We start from the raw sequence: 17,557 nt of genomic DNA on the forward strand, positions 1-17,557 counted from the left end.
AATGGAGTTTAAGCCAAGTAAATCTCGCAGCATCTCCATCATAAAAGGAAAACTGACAGCCGAGCGATTCTATGTCAGTGGAGAACCAATTCCAACAGTCTTAGAGAAGCCTATAAAGAGCCTGGGACAGTGGTATAATACAGACCACAATGATTTGTGGCAACTAGAACACCTAAGGCAGAACATGGCTAATGTCCTCAAGCGGATTAAAAACACTGCACTCCCAGGGAAACTGAAGCTTTAGTGCTTCCAGTTTGGGTTATTACCCAGACTACTGTGGCTGTTGACTATGTACGAGGTCTCACTCAATCATGCCAATCGACTAGAGAGGCTAGTGAGCTCCTACGTTAAGAAGTGGGCTTATAAGTAAAAGGAAAATAGAGATGGGACTATTTCCATAAGGTCTTAGGGGCGGCTTTCAAGGCAACAGTCCTGAGTTTAGCAGTATTTCTTAAATGGAAAACAAGAGTGGTTCAAAGAGTTGATGTGAAAAACACTGGTCAAAAAAAAAAAAAAAAAAAAAAAGAGCATGATGAAAAAGATTCCATTAATAAGCTTTTATGATTGACAAAAGGAACTCCAATCCCTGTCTGATTTATGCAGTAGCACTCTCGTTAGCGATAATTAGACAAAGCCTTGTCCGCAAAAAAAGTGAAGATGTGAAAATTAACTGAATGCAGTACAAATTTAATTTGTTTTAATAAGGATTACTGGCTAAAAAAGGGCCACCCTCGGCACCTGACTCTACCATTTACTACCTGCCGTGCAGTGGAATTTTTTTTTATCCCGTTCTAACTTTCAGTTGTACTTTTGTCATGCTGGCATGTTTCCGATCATCAAATTTTAAAAAAAATTTAATATAACAAATATAACCCAATTAAATAAGTTTTTTTTTTAAATTATTACATTTTGTGACGAATATGCAAAAAAGAAATGAGGAAATGGGTCAATACTTTTTTCACAGCACAACATTTACTTTCATATTTGTGAGTTTAAGAAACAAGAGCAGTGCTTTTATTTTCTTTCTGAGACAAATGACTCACTGCCCCTCCCTGGTTTACCAATATTGAATTTTCTAGTTTCTGGTGAAACCACCACAGTTTCTTTTATAAATACCAAAAAGTAAAAAAAAAAAAAAAAAAAAAAAAAAGACAGAAAAAAAACATCCATTCCCAAACATTTTCTTATACATTTACTTATATTTTATAATAACAAAATGCATGTACAAACATTATTTAGCATAAACACATGCTAACCGCAAAGCCGCTGCCTCACCTCTTGAATAGGTCGAGGTAGCAGCGTTGCGGTGACCCTGCAGTACAAACATGTGGACACCTGTGCTGCCATCAGGCCTGCCAACACAGATTCAGTCACTAACTTTAGCTAATATGAGGAAATGGGACATTTTCTATCAGCTGTTTGGTTTGGGAGTTGCTGATGTCAGTCTACATTGTGCGGTAAAACAAAACCACTTTTTTAAGAGCACTAGAGCAACAAAGGTTTTAAATAAAGAGCTTGTAGTGTTTCTGAACTCCTCGCAAATCTCAACCTCCACTGAAAGGCTGTAAAGTCATGTTCTTCACAGCTTTGTTAATCCTGCTTATCTAACATAAAGAACTGGTTTTATAGTTGAACGTGAATTTTAATACCACGTGAGTCCTGAGAATCCATAATGACGACAAGTCTCCAGCCATTTATCCAACTCCCTCCTATCTTCCTTCCAGTCCTTTGTCTCTGGCGACGACAGCCTCATCGAACTTGATCATGAGCGTGGTGCCCTTGTGCCAGTGGACGGTGACCTTGGCGGGGAAGCCGCTGTGGGTGAGAATGGCCTCTATGATCCCTCCCGTGAAGGCCGCGCAGTTTAAGGTGCTGTTCTCCTTGGGAACAGAGATGTAGGTGTTGACGAGGGGCTCCTTCTCTATGATGTAGTAAGTCTTGTCATCGTCGTTGGCTTGCTCAAGCTTGTCTGCCTCCTTACCAAAGAGTGCTCTCCACACAGATACCTGAGAAGGACAAAGAAAATGACAGAGGATGACAGGGGATGCACAAAACATGTGCAATCCAAAAATTTACTTTATTTGCTTTGGGAGAAAGTGTGCAAAGTGACAGGCAATGACTTTTTTCTGCAGCTAAAGGTAGAGGCATAACAAAGATAACACAACTGAGATAAAAATTTAAAAGAAAATGGCAAAATTAGTCATTTAAATAGTGCCAAGATCTATTTTACCTTTGTTTATGCAAAAACTAATGTAATTTCCATGTGTCTGTTACGCAACATGGGACAGACAGTGATGAACAGTTTTAATCTTTCAGAGCTCTAACATGCAGTCATCTCATCAGCAATTAAAATTCAGCACTGAGCCTGAACTAAGCAGATTAATGAATATATTTACATATGAACTCAAATGATCACCTGGTGTAACATTATGATATCCCTCATCTCAGACTGGAGTTTTAGGTTTTGCTGAATCAGCAAACACAAAGACAGCCTGGCTTTGTCAAACATGGTAAATGGCCTGTATTTGTATAGCGCTTTACTAGTCCCTATGGACCCCAAAGTGCTTTACACTACATTCAGTCATTCGCCCATTCACACACATGCTTCCTACTAAACCCCTCTAGAATCTGTAAATCAGGGCTAAAGCCATCATGGCTTGCTTGAGCTCTCCCTTTACATGAGTCACTTCTTACAAATGACTTTTCCTACTGTAGGTTTTTTATGACCACAGCACTGCTGATTATGGATGGGTACCGGTTCTGACACGAGCGGTAGTAACCAGACCGAAAAGCAGCGCACATTTCAGTGCTTTATTTTGGTGCTTTTTTTTTTCCTGAGATGTCATACACTTTGGATTCTAGCCAATCATTTTACCTTTCCAAGGATAGTAGGCGGGCCCAGGTACGTACGTTCTTTTAGAGCAGAGCTACAGATTAAAAATGCCCAAGGCGAAGTGGTCAAAAGTCTGGCTGTACTTCACAGCAAAAGATGCAAACTCAGCAGCCTGCAACAAGTGCTTTAAGGTGATACTGTGCAAAGGAGGTAACGCCTTGAATCTGACGACGAACCTGGCGACGCATAGCGGTTTTTTTAAAAGCTGAGAAATGCACCATATTTGATAGCTTGCTGCGAGACCTCACATCGAGTACATCTACTGTGGGAAGTGGTGCCTCGGACCCGGAGTTAGCAACATCCCCCAAGAACCCGAAGAGGAGAGTCCTGGCCCCTAGCCCTGCCAGTGTAGCAGAAATGATGATGGATGATGATGGCAGCAGCAGCCGTTCTTCTTTGGGCGAGTAGCTTAATGTTGTTCGAGTGTAATTTACGTTGAGTAGGCTAACCACGTTATTAAATTAATGCATGTAAGTTGAACTAGCAAACATCATCATAGCTACATTCGGCTGTCTTCTTGTTTGATGGCAGATACTCCTTTCACCCTGGCCAAAAAGGCTAAAATGACCAAAGAAAAAGTGGAAAACAGCTAAACATGAGAGGTTTTTGGACAAAGTTTGTGTTTTTTCCATTGAATAAGCACTTCTTCCAGCCAAGAATGATACCATATATGCCCTATAGCTGCAGAAAAGGCTAACATTGTTATCTTTTTACAACACCCCCCCCCCCCCCCCCCCAACACACACACACACAGCTAAACATGAGAGGGTTTTGGACAAAGTTTGTGTTCTTGATTCTTTAAGCACAGGTTTGAGCACCGGCACCGTTTCAAAAGTACCGGTTTGGCACTGGAATCGGATAAAACCTAAATGATACCCATCCCTACTGCTGATGTTCTGCATTCACAGCAAGTATTATGTGGAGCTGTATTTACACTAGTATATGCTTGACTTTAATATTCATCATTGCAAAGTTATAATTAGTTAGTGAGGAAGGTCTTTGTGAGCGGTCTGAATGAAAACCTGACAGACACACACACACACACACACACACACACACACACACACACACACACACACACAGTATACCTTGATGAACAGCAGTATGTTTAGCACTTTGGTCTCCCTCTTGCCGTTTTTCTCCCTGAGCACCAGCACGTCCAGTAGGCTGCCTCCCACTCGCTGCCCCAGCTCCGCTAGGCGAGCCTGCAGCTCGGACACCGAGTACACACGGCTCTGGCAGTACTGCACCACCTCTGAGAAGAGCAGGGTAAATGCGCTCACGCTCACCTCGGTTTTCGGCCGGCTCAAAGGCCTCTCGAGAATAGCTGACTTGCCTCTGGTGAAGCGAGCCTCCATTATGATTTAACGGACAGCTGTAAGAGGAAACACCGAGGAAATTATTACTATTATTATTGTTAGTGAGGCTGCAACTAACTACAGGCTAACTGCTCATGCTAACTAAGGTGCTACAGGCACGCGAGAAACACAAAGATGACATTTACGAAATTATTCAGTTACTAAAATTAGTATCTCTCAACTCAGCTTTATCAACACTCACCCGATCACTTCCTACACCTGAGTTGTTAAGGTTTGAGTACTTCCTGTTTATTAAAAACGTAACTTGTCACATGATCTCACCGATCGATTCACAGCTACGGAGTCCACGAAGTCCCACAAGGAATTTATTTATTGCTTTTTGGCGGGGTAGCTAGCTAATTTGACTGCAAAGTGTATATATATATAAAAAATATATATATAAAGTGTACATATATGTGCTTTGGTAGCACATATGTGTGTGTGTGTGGGTCTGTGTGTGTGTAGGACTTGTAGTCAATAACCTAAATGTTCAGTTGTTCCACGAAAAAGCAGTTTATTCATTATTTGCATTATTCCAATATTTACCCGGTTTTCCATCTGTGCATTATGTTCTATCAAAAGTTAAGTTAGAAAGTTAATTCAAGATTTTGGTTTAACAAACCTAAATGTACATGATTGTATAAATAACCATACAATACAAACCAAATCAGCTTGTGTTGTTTTTTGCCGCCAAGTCCACGTCTACTTGTTTGTTCATGTGACTAAGCTGTTTCCCGGCACATAGCAGACGTACATATTACAGGGGACAGTAAACATTAACCATAACTGACTTTATCCCTCGCGTCTATTGTTTTTGACGCTGCATGAAGTAAAAAAAAAAGTGAAACATAAATAATATAATAATGATAATAATAAAAGAAATTTGTGATGAAAACTGAAATAAATTGAAGAGAAATTTTGCTCTTTGATGTGCTGTAGGTTAAATCAATATTTGGGGTCATCTGTGTACAGAGAGTACTCTTCCCTTTGAGACAGAGCACTGCTGTCATGCACGTACACCTACATAAATACACCTAGACAAGTGAGGGAGCGCCACACATTTTGGATCATTGCAGAGATTCTTTCATATTTCACTGTTTAGGTTTATTTGTTTTGCAAGAATAAAAATAAAACAATAAAACGATTTAAGAAGCACTAACCGGGAGATGCAGAATGGCTTTCTGTGGACTCGCATTTTTTCTTCTGACTTTATTTTACCTTGTTACTGTCTACAGCAGGCCGACAGGTAAGCGCAGTTATTTAAAACATGCAAACATTCGGTTATCTTGCATTAGAATTTCCATTACAGGCCACAGTGTACCGGCTTGGCATGTTGATAAGGAATATTTTCTCTTTGGGCAAACTGATGTGTTTTGACTCACTTGTTCCTTGTTATCTGTAATCGGGAATTTTCTCTCTTTCCTTTCTTTCTCAAACTAAAAAAAAGCTTTCCCTCTTTCTTTAAGTATTGGGTTATTAACTGATCAATTAGAAAGGCTATTCAACTGTTCCCAAAATATAGGTCTTAAAAGAGTAAGACAAAGACATATACTGTATTTGGTAGCACAAACTCAGTATACTATGGAAGTGTGTCTAATGCCTGATCTTAAATGTACATTGCTTCAGCTGTATGTTTGAGCTCCTCCACTGATTCAATCAGTGTTGGTATAGTTCTTTCCCATCTGTATAGTATGTGAGGAAGTCATGCTAATTATAGGGCAACAACCTCTTGTCGTGCTATCAGTTTCCACCTTCTTTAATCCCCAGTTCATAACTTAGCTGATGTGAAATCTATATCACCTCAGACGGACTCTAATGCCTGTAAGTTGCATAAGCCGTTAAGACAGATAAATGAATGGTTTGCTAAACTGGCTTTACACTAATATTGAGCAAGGTCCACTGTTTCATTCTGAAGTAACTGAACATTTCATTCACTGAGGGATTAATGCACTTTTCTCGGTTTGTGTCGTTGTCAGGCGTCCACCTGCGTAACATGGAAGGCTTTATTCAAGCCGTGCAGCAGGTTGAACACTCCAACCCTGGTCTGCCCCCGCTGGCTCTGGTCAGGGCCTTGCGGAGGACTGCAGGCCATGATGACGTGATGACCATCCATTTCTTGGGCGCTTCCAATAATCTCAGCGATGCTGACCTCCTGGAGACGGCCATTCTCAACGCCTCATCTTTCAGCTTTTTTGACAAGGCCATCCACCACATTGTGACGAACCATGGAGAAGAACGAGGGGTGGTTCTCACAAGAGATGGAACTACGGTGGCGCTTGTACCCTTATTACTAGGAATTGAATCAGGACTGAAAGCCAAGATGGAAGAGGTGGCAGCAGCTGGGATCTTCCCTCTCACCTTAGGCAGGACACTGGGCTTATCATTTCTCAGCCTCCAGGACTTCCCACCATCTCACCGTTTGGGGCCTGACGGGTGCTGGGACAACGTGGAGCACCCCAGGGTGTTCAAACTGTCTCAGCCTGCCACTCTAGCCACCAATGCCATGATCAATGGGGGCATGGATGGCCTTATACTGGGCACAGACCTCAGCAATTTAACTGCATCTGAACAGCCACAGGCCCTCAGTGAGATTCTGAGAGGATACTACAATTTTACTCTGAGTGAGGGGCAGGGCATGGATGCTGTGAGCAGTCAGATTAGCCCAAGGAGGAGGGAGCTCTCTAGATCCATCCTAGAGTCTGTTGATCTTCACAACCAGGTGATGGAGACACTAGCATTGGTCTGGAAACTGGAGAAGACAGAATGGATTTCTATGGACACTGGGGTGGGAAAGGCGGTGAAAGATGGATTGGAGACATTTGTCAAGAAGTACTGGGGTGAGCTATGAATGAAGACATTTAATCATTCTTTTTTTTGCAAGAGTCTAGTGAACCTGGATGTTTTCATCAAACTTTGCAGTTAAAAATAATCAGAATTAAATTTTTGTTTATGAGACAAATATTTTTGATGAGGATCTAAAGAGGATAACGTCACAGTAGGTTAAACAGTAATGTCACCATGAACTCGTAAAAACCTTGTAAATTCAAACAAACACAAAATATTTTTTACTTAACTATCTTTAACTTCAGTTAACATTTGTGTATTTTGGCTGCTGGCCAGTCGGAAAAAAAAACAAAACTCAATTTGAAGTGAAAGCCAGCACTGAAATAGTGCAAGGATTTTACCAACATTATTATGAAACTCATTATGAAGTTTTTAACTGCAATTGCATGTTGTGATCACTATGCCCGTGGAGATTGGATTAAATCCACTGTTAAATAGTTAGGCCTCATGGAGGAAGAGGTATTTCTTTTATAGTATTTTTTTAGTTTTCAGTCATCTTGGTCCTGTGATCCATTGATACTTTATACTTTAGTTTAAAGGCTCAACTTTAAAATGAATAAAAAGACACAAACCATTCAATTTTTTAGTCATGGAAGCTCAAGTTCATTCTGGAAATGTTAACATTTAACATTTCAGTCCATTTACAAAACAGACGGAAAGAAGTATGTTTCAGTTTTTCCACATTCAGTCAAATGTTATTACAAAGGAATTCGTCCATGCTTGGCTTAGCTGCCTTGCTTTTGGTGTGGGAAATGTAATTTCTGTAAGTTTGCAAATTATTCAGACTTTTGGCTCTGATAAAATTAAGTGTGTGGACAACAACTTCATGAGATTATTCTAAAGGACTTACTGCACAGTCCTTCCTGGTGCAAACATTATGCCATCCTCCTTCTAAGCAAATTTCACTTTGCAAAACTGTCCAATGTTCCACATTTGTCAGAACAGTTCTGGCAGGCCTCTGCTATATTCATTATCTCTAAACTGTAATCAGTTTTTCAAACATCACTCCCACGTTTCGGATGTTTCAAAGGTCAAAGCTCCATTTCCAAAAAACTGCAACAACCACAAGCAGTCATCTGGTAAAAGCATTGACAGACTTTAGACCTTAAAGAAAGATGTTTTGTGCACTACACTGGGCTTAAACAGTTGGAAAAACAACCTTGTTTAAGTAATAAGCTGATTGATGCTGGACACACTGAGTCATTATTTCTGAGCTGTCACAAAGACCTTTTTCAGACACTAGCCCATATGTTCTGTTGCAGCCTATCAAGGTCTGGAGTGTTATTACTTTCCTAATCCTCACCTTGTCTCCTCCTACCCACAGACTGCCCTCAAATCATCCCTCGCTGTCAGTGGGGGGCAAAGCCCCACCGAGGTACACCTATCCCGCTCTCTCTTCCCCTCCAGTATCTGTACATTCATCATACTTATGAGCCATCATCACCCTGTTTATCCTTCCCAAGCTGTTCTCGTGACATGAGGTCCATGCAGCGTTTCCACCAGGAGGACCGTGGGTGGGCTGACATCGGATACAGGTAACAAAACTTTAAAGGAATCATTGGAAATCTAGGGAAATGTATTTTTACACGTTGTTGCAGTGTTTGTTAGTTGAACAGATGTATACAACTGTCACTGCCTCAAAATATGGATCTGCTGTAGACAGGTGCTGCCTACTCTTTAGTGACCTTTGAAACTAATCACTACAGTTTGTCTTTCCTGTACAAAATGTCATATTCTGTCAAAAATAATTCTTCAAATTGAACAAATTCTTGTTTTTATACTTTTATTTTTGTAAATTGTAAGATTTACAGGTGGTTGAAGTGGTAGGAAATGAACATGGGAGTGATGATTCGAAGAAAAAAAAAAAAACAACAGAAAATTCCTAAAATGCCAAAACATTCATTTAAGTAGCCATATTTCATATCTATGTTATTAGCGGGAGCATTTTCAGGAATGCTGTTAAAACACTGTATTGCTGAAAATTCATCACATATGCTGGAATAAATTCTCAGCATTTTGCTCTATTTGTCTGCAGACTAGTAACCATCCACCTCATTCATTGATCACCTCCTCTCATATTTTTGCACTTTCAGCTTTGTGGTCGGGTCTGACGGCTACGTTTATGAGGGTAGGGGTTGGCATCATCTCGGCACTCACACCAGGGGACACAATGCCATTGGGTATGGCGTGTCAATCATCGGTAACTACACTGCCACCCTGCCATCTCGCTATGCCACGGACCTGTTACGTCATCGACTTGTCCAATGTGCTATACACGGAGGAGGACTGGTTTCCAATTTCACCATCCATGGCCACAGACAGGTGGTGAACTACACCGCCTGCCCTGGAGACGCCTTCTTTTCAGAAATAAGAACCTGGGAGCATTTCAGCGAATAAGAGGACATCCGCAGCCAGCGTTCTGTCATCAAAGGTTCATCGCTACTTTTGGAAATGTCTTATACTCTGGCTCATTCTTATTAATGTAGAGGTCACATTTAAAATTTGCATAGTTCAGTGCAGAAAGAAATGAATTCTGCTCAAATAGCTGCAACAGAGGGTTTGACATTGAAACTTAAAGTTCATTCAGATTTTAGTGTTTATAAATTAACTTAAACCTCGGCTAAGTTTAGATCCAGCATATGTCAGTATGTTTATCCACCTAATTATCAAATGAATGTTATTTATCAGTCCTGTGCACTCAAAAGCAACAGTCCAAGAGAATAAGATTTCTTTCTTTTAGGAAAAACCAATAAGGAACAAACACTTGTTACAGAGGATGATGATAAAATACACCTTTGCTACATATTAGTGCTATGAGTACATGTCTGATCATGTTATTGTTAACTGCCTGAAAGTTAAAAATGTCTGCACAAAACAAAATTTTCCATTCTGTTTGAATTTTGCAGGAAGCGGACACACTAAAGAGAGACGAACAAAGAGACGGTCTAATAGTGTTTAATGTGAATGTCAGTTTTGTTCTATTGTAACGCAGATACTAAAGCAGTCGCGCCAGAATGTAATACAAAAGAGGATGGTTCTAGAATACAAGGAGGGAGCAAGCCAGTCAGAAACCCAAGGCACAGAGATGGTGGGAGGTCTGATCAGAAACAGTTCCTTTCCAGGCCAGGAAGCAGAAATAATAATAATAATAATAATAATAATAAAAAAAACACCTCTTAAAAATGTATGTAATAAAATATTGTCAGTATACTAAAATCCTAATGGAGACCAAATAAAACAATTCTAAACCCCTTAAAACTATAATTTTCTACATTCACAAGAATCCCCTGATGTAATTATGCCACATGTTCATTATGGGTCCACCAGCAGGCCAGGAATTCCTTCTCCAGAGCGGAGTCCATGCCAGCCTCATCTCAGGCAGACGAGGAAGAGCCTCCCATCCTCCTCTTGTCCCTTCACCGGGCCCATCACATCCCAGCTCGCGTTCTGCACCAGGGTCCGTCATGCGATGCCACCACGGCTCCCCTCGCGTCAGTGCCCTGTAAATAAACAAATAGGGGCCAGAACAATGGTCCCGGAAGCTGCCCCGACTTATAGCCATGGCGACCCTCTCCCAACACGACTGCACCGATGAACGACAGTGTAGACACTACTCACAAATGCAGGCAGAGGTATACCTCTGCCCTGCTGCCAATCACACATGTTGTCTCCTACTGTTGCCGTTCCTTGCTGTCAGGACTGGGTCGCCACGTCACACTGATTAGGCGTCGCACCCCCACAATCAGGCAGCGGGTCCCTCTTTTCACCTGGCCTTCACACATTCCTCCTCATATCTGGGGCCTCTCTCCTCATAGTGCTCCGCTAGCCTGCTTTTAATCGGTCTTTAAACAGCTGATAGGCCACCTCTGGACACACCCATGCCTCAGCAGGTGATCCCTATCAACTAATATATCCCATGATCTGCCAGTCCACAGTGGATTAAAACCATGTCAAATAAAACACTAAAAACCATGCAATAGAAACAGAATAAAATCAAGTAAAAATTACACTCATAAATAAACACTGAAAATCAGAATAAAATCAATATACAAGATAAACACAAATTTCCACTGTGTGACACTATTACAGCTGTAACGGTCAGGATGTGCTGTGTGGCAGGCAGGATAGGACCCAAGTGCAGGACCCAAAAGAAGGAAGATTACCTGAAAGTGCATCTTAGTTTTCTGTGGGAAACACAGAAAACAAAAAAATGAAGTACAGTGACTAGAACTGACAAACCAGGGACTTGGAACTAAAAAAAACAAGAAACCAAAAATCTAGGTGCTACAGAGACTGGGAAGACAGGAAAAACACAGCAAAATGATGCTACAACACAACACAGAGCAAGGAAAACACAGGGCTTAAATACACACTAGAGTACTCAGAGAATGGGGGACAGGAGGGTAACACAGCTGGGAGAAATCAGACTTAACAAGACAAGGGAAGCAAAACCAGAAACACTGACATGAGACACAGACTTTCAAAGTAAAACAGGAAGCACACGACAGGCACAGAGACAAACTGGACAGAACAGAGGGAGCTCAAAATACAAAAAACCAAAACACTGGTATTAATAAACCAAGATGAAACCAAAGATTAATCATAATAATAATGAAACAAACCAAAACACTGGGTCACTGACCCAGGACAGTGACCGTAACACTCGTGGGTGTCTTTTTTTCTTTTTTGATTCAGAATGACTACTTAATGGCCCAAAAAAGTAGATTTGTGCTGCATGTTTAACATTTTTAATGAATGCTATTTCATTAAGAGGTCATAGACTTCAGTCAAAATGTGATTGGTAAATTAATTTCTGTATTTATTGAAATTACGTTAATGAAATAGATGTCTGTTGTGTGTTTCTTTGAAAAAAAAAAGAAAGAAAAGAAAACACAGGTGTAAAAATCTATGCAACTTGATTTCAACAGGTCACTCACTTTTGCTGGGACCAACAGAATCCCATGAGCATGTTTTCTCATGCTTCTGCACTTTAAACTGACCCATTTCTCCTGATGCTGACATTAAATAACCTGATCTGACAGATTGTTTACTGTGTAAAGTCCATCATATGAACGCTGCAAAAAGCTTTCCAGAGGAAAACACTAGCTATGGCTTCACAGTGCAGATGTTGAGACAGTGAACCCAGAGAGACATCAGCACCAGCAGCTCGCCAGTCTGTGTGACAGGAAAATGCTTTTGATAAAGATTATGCAACAAAACAGTCTCATGAGCCACACCTAGGCCTGATTACTGCAAGACCTGTTCAATGAAAAAATCATGGAAATAGAAGCTGTCTGACTATGTAAAGTAGGATCTGAAAGAGCAACACATCATTCCGCAATCTAGAGAAACTCAAACCAGATGAGAAACAAAGTTGTAACCAGTCTGGAAAGAGTTACAAAGTTATTTATAGGTCATCGGGACTCCAGCAAACCACAGTGAGAGCTTTTATCCACAAATGGAAAAACCTTACAGCAGAGATGAGTCATTAGTTATTATTAATCTCTGCCTGTCTTCAACAGCGTGCCTTTTGTCCCGTCTTCCTCTCCTCACCCCCAGCTAGTCGTGGCAGATGGCTGCCCTTCCCTGAAGCTGGTTCTGCCAGAGGTTTCTTCCTATTAAAAGGGAGTTTCTACTTCCTACTGTCGCCAAGTGTTTGTTTAAAGGGGGCCATGTCATTGTTGGGATCTTGGAGTGACTGTTTTTGTGATTTGGTGCTATATAAATAAAATATAAAATTTCATTAAATTAATATCTGTTTAATATTAACATTTGTTTGATTAGTGGAAATGCCTCTCGCCCTAAGACAGCTGGGATAGGCTCCAGCTTCCATCCATGACCCTGACAAGGATAAGTGGAAGAGAATGAACGGATGGATGGATGGATAGTGAAAATGTGTAAACAAAATTTAGGACATCAAGAATGGGCCAAATATTTTCCACTGGACTGTATGTGGTGTCAAATTCAAAGACAGACTTGGAGTCCTAGTGTGACTCATTGAACCATTAAGAATTTATCAAGTAGTATCAGCAGCCCTGAAACACGTCAGCTGTTGTTTAAACATGTTTCTGTTTCATTCGTTCATGGTTACTCTGTAGAAGACATCAGCACCATCTACAGGCTTAAGCCAATTAGTGCATCTGAGAAAACCATAAAACATAGGTGTCAAACTCTGGCCCGCTGGCCAAATTTGGCCCGCAGCCTAATTACATTTGGCCCGCGAAGCCATACCAAATTATTATTAGAGCTGGCCTACTGGTATTATACAGCTAATATATATTGTTTAGTATTAAGCTTTGCTTGTTCCATATTCAGTTTTTCAGCAAAACATGTTTGAATCCATAAGAAGAGATTCATTCTTAAATCTGGAGGAATAAATATATTTCAATAAATATTAATGTTAGCCCGCGACCTTGTTCCAGTTTTGAATTTTGGCCCACTGTGTATTTGAGTTTGACACCCCTGCCATAAAACAACAAATTATGTACAGTATTAAAAAAAATAACTAAACAGAATTATGTGTATAGATTGGATTAATCCGGGGCGTTGTTCAGGGGCTTTTACAGATTATTGGATATGTTCAGTTAAGTGTTTTTTGTTTGGAGCACTTCTTATCATCATTTTACATTCATCCCATTTAATTCTGAGACACTGAAAACATCTCTGTCCTGTCGCAAGGACCTTGGTGGATTTTATAGCCAGTATCTGCTTTCCTTACTGGTGCAGTAGTTTTACTGGAACTTGCACATGGAGCACACTTCTGTATTTCTGTCTGCAGAAGGGAAAGCAGCAGCACATAAACACGACGCAAATGAGGGTGTTGGCAGAGCTCATTATGCTGTATCACTAATTAAGAGTTGTGCAACAGTAATAAAAGGTTTTTAATTGCAGTGGTGTTAAGGTGGCATCTGGGTTGTGATCATTTATTTGATACAGAAGCTGCTCCACTGCTATTAGAGTGAGAGGTGTAATTAAATCCTGTAGTTTTGCCAGTCTGTGTCAAAGTTGTGTTTCTGTGTGTTGTAGAGGAGAAAACCAAAGTCCATCCACACATAGACCTTGGACTTCTGTGCTCACATGGGCAGACAGCGTTCTCTGTTTGGGGACTGGGAGTTTCTGAATAAGTAAGAGTTTTAATACTGAACTTCCTTCACCAGCCAAACAAACAAATATTACTAACTCCCCAAAAAACAAAACCCACAAATATTAGTATACCTCAAACTACTTATACTAGGAAAAAAACGGAACAAAACAAATTATAAAAACAAACTAAACAAAAAATACCACATGTATCAAATATGCTAAGTAACCCTGAGGTGTAATGATTACATTTACATAAGATAAATCTAGCTTTAAATAAATGTGCACATAATATCACACATAAATGAATTACAGGTAAGAGTACAGCCAAAGCTGCAGTAATACATTTGATTGGTGCAGCTAGCACAGTGTATTTCCTTGCAAAAACCAGAGGGTGGCGCTGCACAGCCAGAGATCATATTAGTGAGTTTTATATCGCTAACCCTTCTCTTTGAGCTCTGGGAGTGCATGAAAGCTGAAGTTTGGGATGTTTAGGAATCATTTTGTTTTGAGTGAGTCATCTAGCACTTTATAATAATGTCACACTATTAAGCATTCGTAAGGTATTAATAAGCAGTTAATTGAGCATTTATAAAGTTTTATAAGCTTTTTGTGAGTGTGTTGATAAAGGTTTCATTAATAGTTATTTCATATTGTAATTCATGGTCAATTCAGGCAGTTACAAGTGAATTAAGTGAGCTCATGTCAAATGAGGACTATTTATGCTTTATAAAGCATTTATTAACAAAAATAAAAGTAGCTTGAGACTCCAGCAGGTCTCAGATATCTTTATAACAGAAAAAGATTATTTGGCTAGCTGACAATATGGATAAGATGACTCCTTTTAGATTTCAGAAATGCATTAGAACTACACACTCTGTTAGTCATATTTACTTTTATAGGAATATTTTTGTATTTTGTTTAGATTCATTTTCCTTCTTCTTTATAAATTTGCTCTGAGATGTCAGATAGTCAAGATGGCGCCTGTGTGTGTGGCTCACCTTCAGCTGTTACCTGTTTATTTTATTTTATTTATTTATTTATTTTTTTGTTTGTAGTTCAGTAAAAGCAAGTGAAAAGTGCAGGCTTTTGCTATTTGACCCGTTTAAATTCATTTTAATATCCCAGACAGGATTAAGGTAGAGTTTCATATATATATATATATATATATATATATATATATATATATATATATATATATATATATATATATATATATATTATAATTTATGTGGCTATAATACATGTGTAATATTCATTTCACCCGTTTAGTAATAGAAATCAATTGAAAAACATATTTAACACAACTTTATCTGGTTAAAAAAAGTAATAACAAAGTCAAAATAACATAACGCGATAGTTAAAATCCTCATAGATCAGCGATCGGACGCAAATTCACTGTGTAATTGTGTAACTTTATTAGCAGCGTCCTCCTGAAATACGCCAACAACATTGAGAGTAACATCCTCCACTCTGCCCCTTAATGCTCTCTGGTCGCTATGGTAAATGTGTAAATATTTCTTTCAAAATAAGACACACAACTACAACTCGGGAAAAGACCCAGGGAAACCGAGTTAACGATAAAACCCCTGAACACCTTAAATTTCACACCCGAGCCTCAACTCTCGTGGCCCGGGGGCTGGGGACCGCTGTCATAGAGCATTCCCCATTTTTTCAATACAAACAATGGCAGTAAGAGCCAGTTTTAATAACCTAAAAATGGCTCATTTTGACCTTTGAATCAATCTATTGACCTTCAACGAAAGGTCAAAGGTCAAATGTAGTATATTTTAAATTTTACACAGTACTTTCTATATGATAATAGACATGACACTTGTAAGAATCATTTCTAAGTTGTAGTTTTTTTGTGTTATTTTTCAGCCAATAAATCATGAAGTTGACTTTTAAGACTTTGGTGGCTTTAAGACAAATTTGAACAAATTGATAACATGACCTCAATCTGCACCCTGACAAAGCTGAATCAGAATTCAATCAAAACTTTTTCCACTATTGTGTGTAGAAACAGAAGGATGCACATGCAATTGCTACCAAAAACATAACCTCCTTGGTGGAGATAACTATGACAGAAACATGACATTCTAAAAGGATTTGCCACAATCTTGCATACCTGAAAATAAGCCAAAATCACTCAAACTAGTGTCCACTTTGTGCCCGTGTGTGTGTGTGTGTGTGTAAACAGAGGTGCATCTCCAGGCTCCACTGAGCTACACAGCGCTCTCTTTTGGCCTCGGTGCTTTTAATTAACCGGAAAATCTCAAAAAATCTCAAAAATGAAATGAAAACATTTGTAAACACATGCTGATCATTGTGGCAATATTGCTAATAGTGTTTTTGCAAGCATTCGTTTTGAAATACAAGGAACTGACCAGGAGTTAAACCATGTTTCAGAAGCACCGTAAAAGTTCAAAGGGTCGTCGTCCATCACTTCCTGTTTCTTGCACAATTTAACACCGAGGGTGTTTTGACCGCATGTTAGGACCAGTGGGAGGCTTGCAGAGACGTTATTTACTGCCCTATTTCTAAAACATACTAATGTAAATTTTGAAATATCTTTGCATGCCATGCATAACCAAATGGTAAAGATCTCTTCTTAAGTATGAACAACATCATATTAGTACTTACTTTATACAGTTCGGTCCATAATTTGCTGGACAAAAACAGATTTTGTAGTTTTGCCTCTGTATACAACCCCACTGAAATTCAGATTAGTATGTGACTGAAGTGCAGGCTGTCAGCGTTGATTCAAAGAGTTGAACAAAAATGATGATTCATGACTTTAGATAAAGTTGCCTGTATTTTTTGTTTTCGGTTTCAATAAAAACAAAATTACCACAACAGTCGGATACGTGTGGTGTGAAGAAATCTTCTGAACACAATTGAGTAAAATTTAATTAAATGAATTATTTTACCATTTGAACAGATGCCAGAGTTTACTTCCCCAAACAGGCTGAAATGTTGATTCACTCTGACTCATGTGGGATCAATTGTACAAGAGGAAAAACTTGATAACTTGGCTTCAGTTAAAACAAATGTGTAACCTTTGCAGTTATGCAATCCCACATGGGGGGAGGGGGGAGGGGGGCACTGCTGACCTTTGTATATTGAGTGTGCCATGTTTAAGGTGGATAACTCATGTTACCCTGAATCCAGTGCAGAGTATCTTTTAGGTTTTTATCTTCATTTCATTTAGAATTTTTTTGCTTTTGCTTTTGGTTCAGTTTCGTTTCAGTTCGTTTCCTGATCGGATTTTTCTGGTTTCAGTTTAGTTTTTATTGTTTCAATGTGTTTATCTTTGGTTTTTATTAGCTCAGTGTTAGTCTCCACAGTCTCAATAGACACACAAGTTTTAATAAAATTATAC

The 17,557-nt window shown here is 39.4% G+C and overlaps 2 protein-coding genes and 1 long non-coding RNA gene across 3 annotated transcripts; 1 reads left to right on the forward strand and 2 right to left on the reverse strand.

Annotated features, from left to right (window-relative positions):
• Positions 1–489: 489 nt before the first annotated feature.
• trappc5 (trafficking protein particle complex subunit 5) lies at positions 490–4,557 on the reverse strand. The gene is made up of 3 exons (XM_085163463.1): positions 4,454–4,557; positions 3,982–4,268; positions 490–2,006 (listed from the first exon to the last, which is right to left on the reverse strand). Exons 2-3 carry the CDS (start codon positions 4,249–4,251, stop codon positions 1,710–1,712), a joined length of 567 nt encoding a protein of 188 aa, XP_085019589.1. The 5' UTR covers positions 4,252–4,268; positions 4,454–4,557; the 3' UTR covers positions 490–1,709.
• Positions 4,558–5,269: 712 nt separating this feature from the next.
• LOC146516671 (N-acetylmuramoyl-L-alanine amidase-like) lies at positions 5,270–10,238 on the forward strand. The gene is made up of 4 exons (XM_085163462.1): positions 5,270–5,497; positions 6,228–7,088; positions 8,420–8,630; positions 9,189–10,238. The coding sequence occupies exons 1-4, from the start codon at positions 5,425–5,427 to the stop codon at positions 9,490–9,492; spliced, it is 1,449 nt and encodes a 482-aa protein (XP_085019588.1). The 5' UTR covers positions 5,270–5,424; the 3' UTR covers positions 9,493–10,238.
• On the reverse strand, positions 9,969–13,230 carry LOC146516672 (uncharacterized). Its single transcript, XR_014874638.1, has 2 exons — positions 11,259–13,230; positions 9,969–10,922 (listed from the first exon to the last, which is right to left on the reverse strand). It is a non-coding gene; the product is annotated as an uncharacterized LOC146516672 (long non-coding RNA).
• Between the last annotated feature and the right edge of the window lie 4,327 nt (positions 13,231–17,557).

The sequence above is a fragment of the Neolamprologus multifasciatus genome, chromosome 6, assembly GCF_963576455.1.
Source record: "Neolamprologus multifasciatus chromosome 6, fNeoMul1.2, whole genome shotgun sequence".
Classification (NCBI taxonomy): Eukaryota; Metazoa; Chordata; class Actinopteri; order Cichliformes; family Cichlidae; genus Neolamprologus; species Neolamprologus multifasciatus.

What these genes read in the sequence shown, in the direction of transcription:
- trappc5 (XM_085163463.1), bottom strand. Translation starts at nt 4,251, where the DNA reads ATGGAGGCTCGCTTCACCAGAGGCAAGTCAGCTATTCTCGAGAGGCCT. An exon ending in ACATACTGCTGTTCATCAAG is followed by an intron (nt 2,007 to 3,981) that starts GTATACTGTGTG and finishes TGTCCTTCTCAG; the next exon opens with GTATCTGTGTGGAGAGCACT.
- LOC146516671 (XM_085163462.1), top strand. Translation starts at nt 5,425, where the DNA reads ATGGCTTTCTGTGGACTCGCATTTTTTCTTCTGACTTTATTTTACCTT. An exon ending in TGTCTACAGCAGGCCGACAG is followed by an intron (nt 5,498 to 6,227) that starts GTAAGCGCAGTT and finishes TGTCGTTGTCAG; the next exon opens with GCGTCCACCTGCGTAACATG. An exon ending in TGGGCTGACATCGGATACAG is followed by an intron (nt 8,631 to 9,188) that starts GTAACAAAACTT and finishes TTGCACTTTCAG; the next exon opens with CTTTGTGGTCGGGTCTGACG.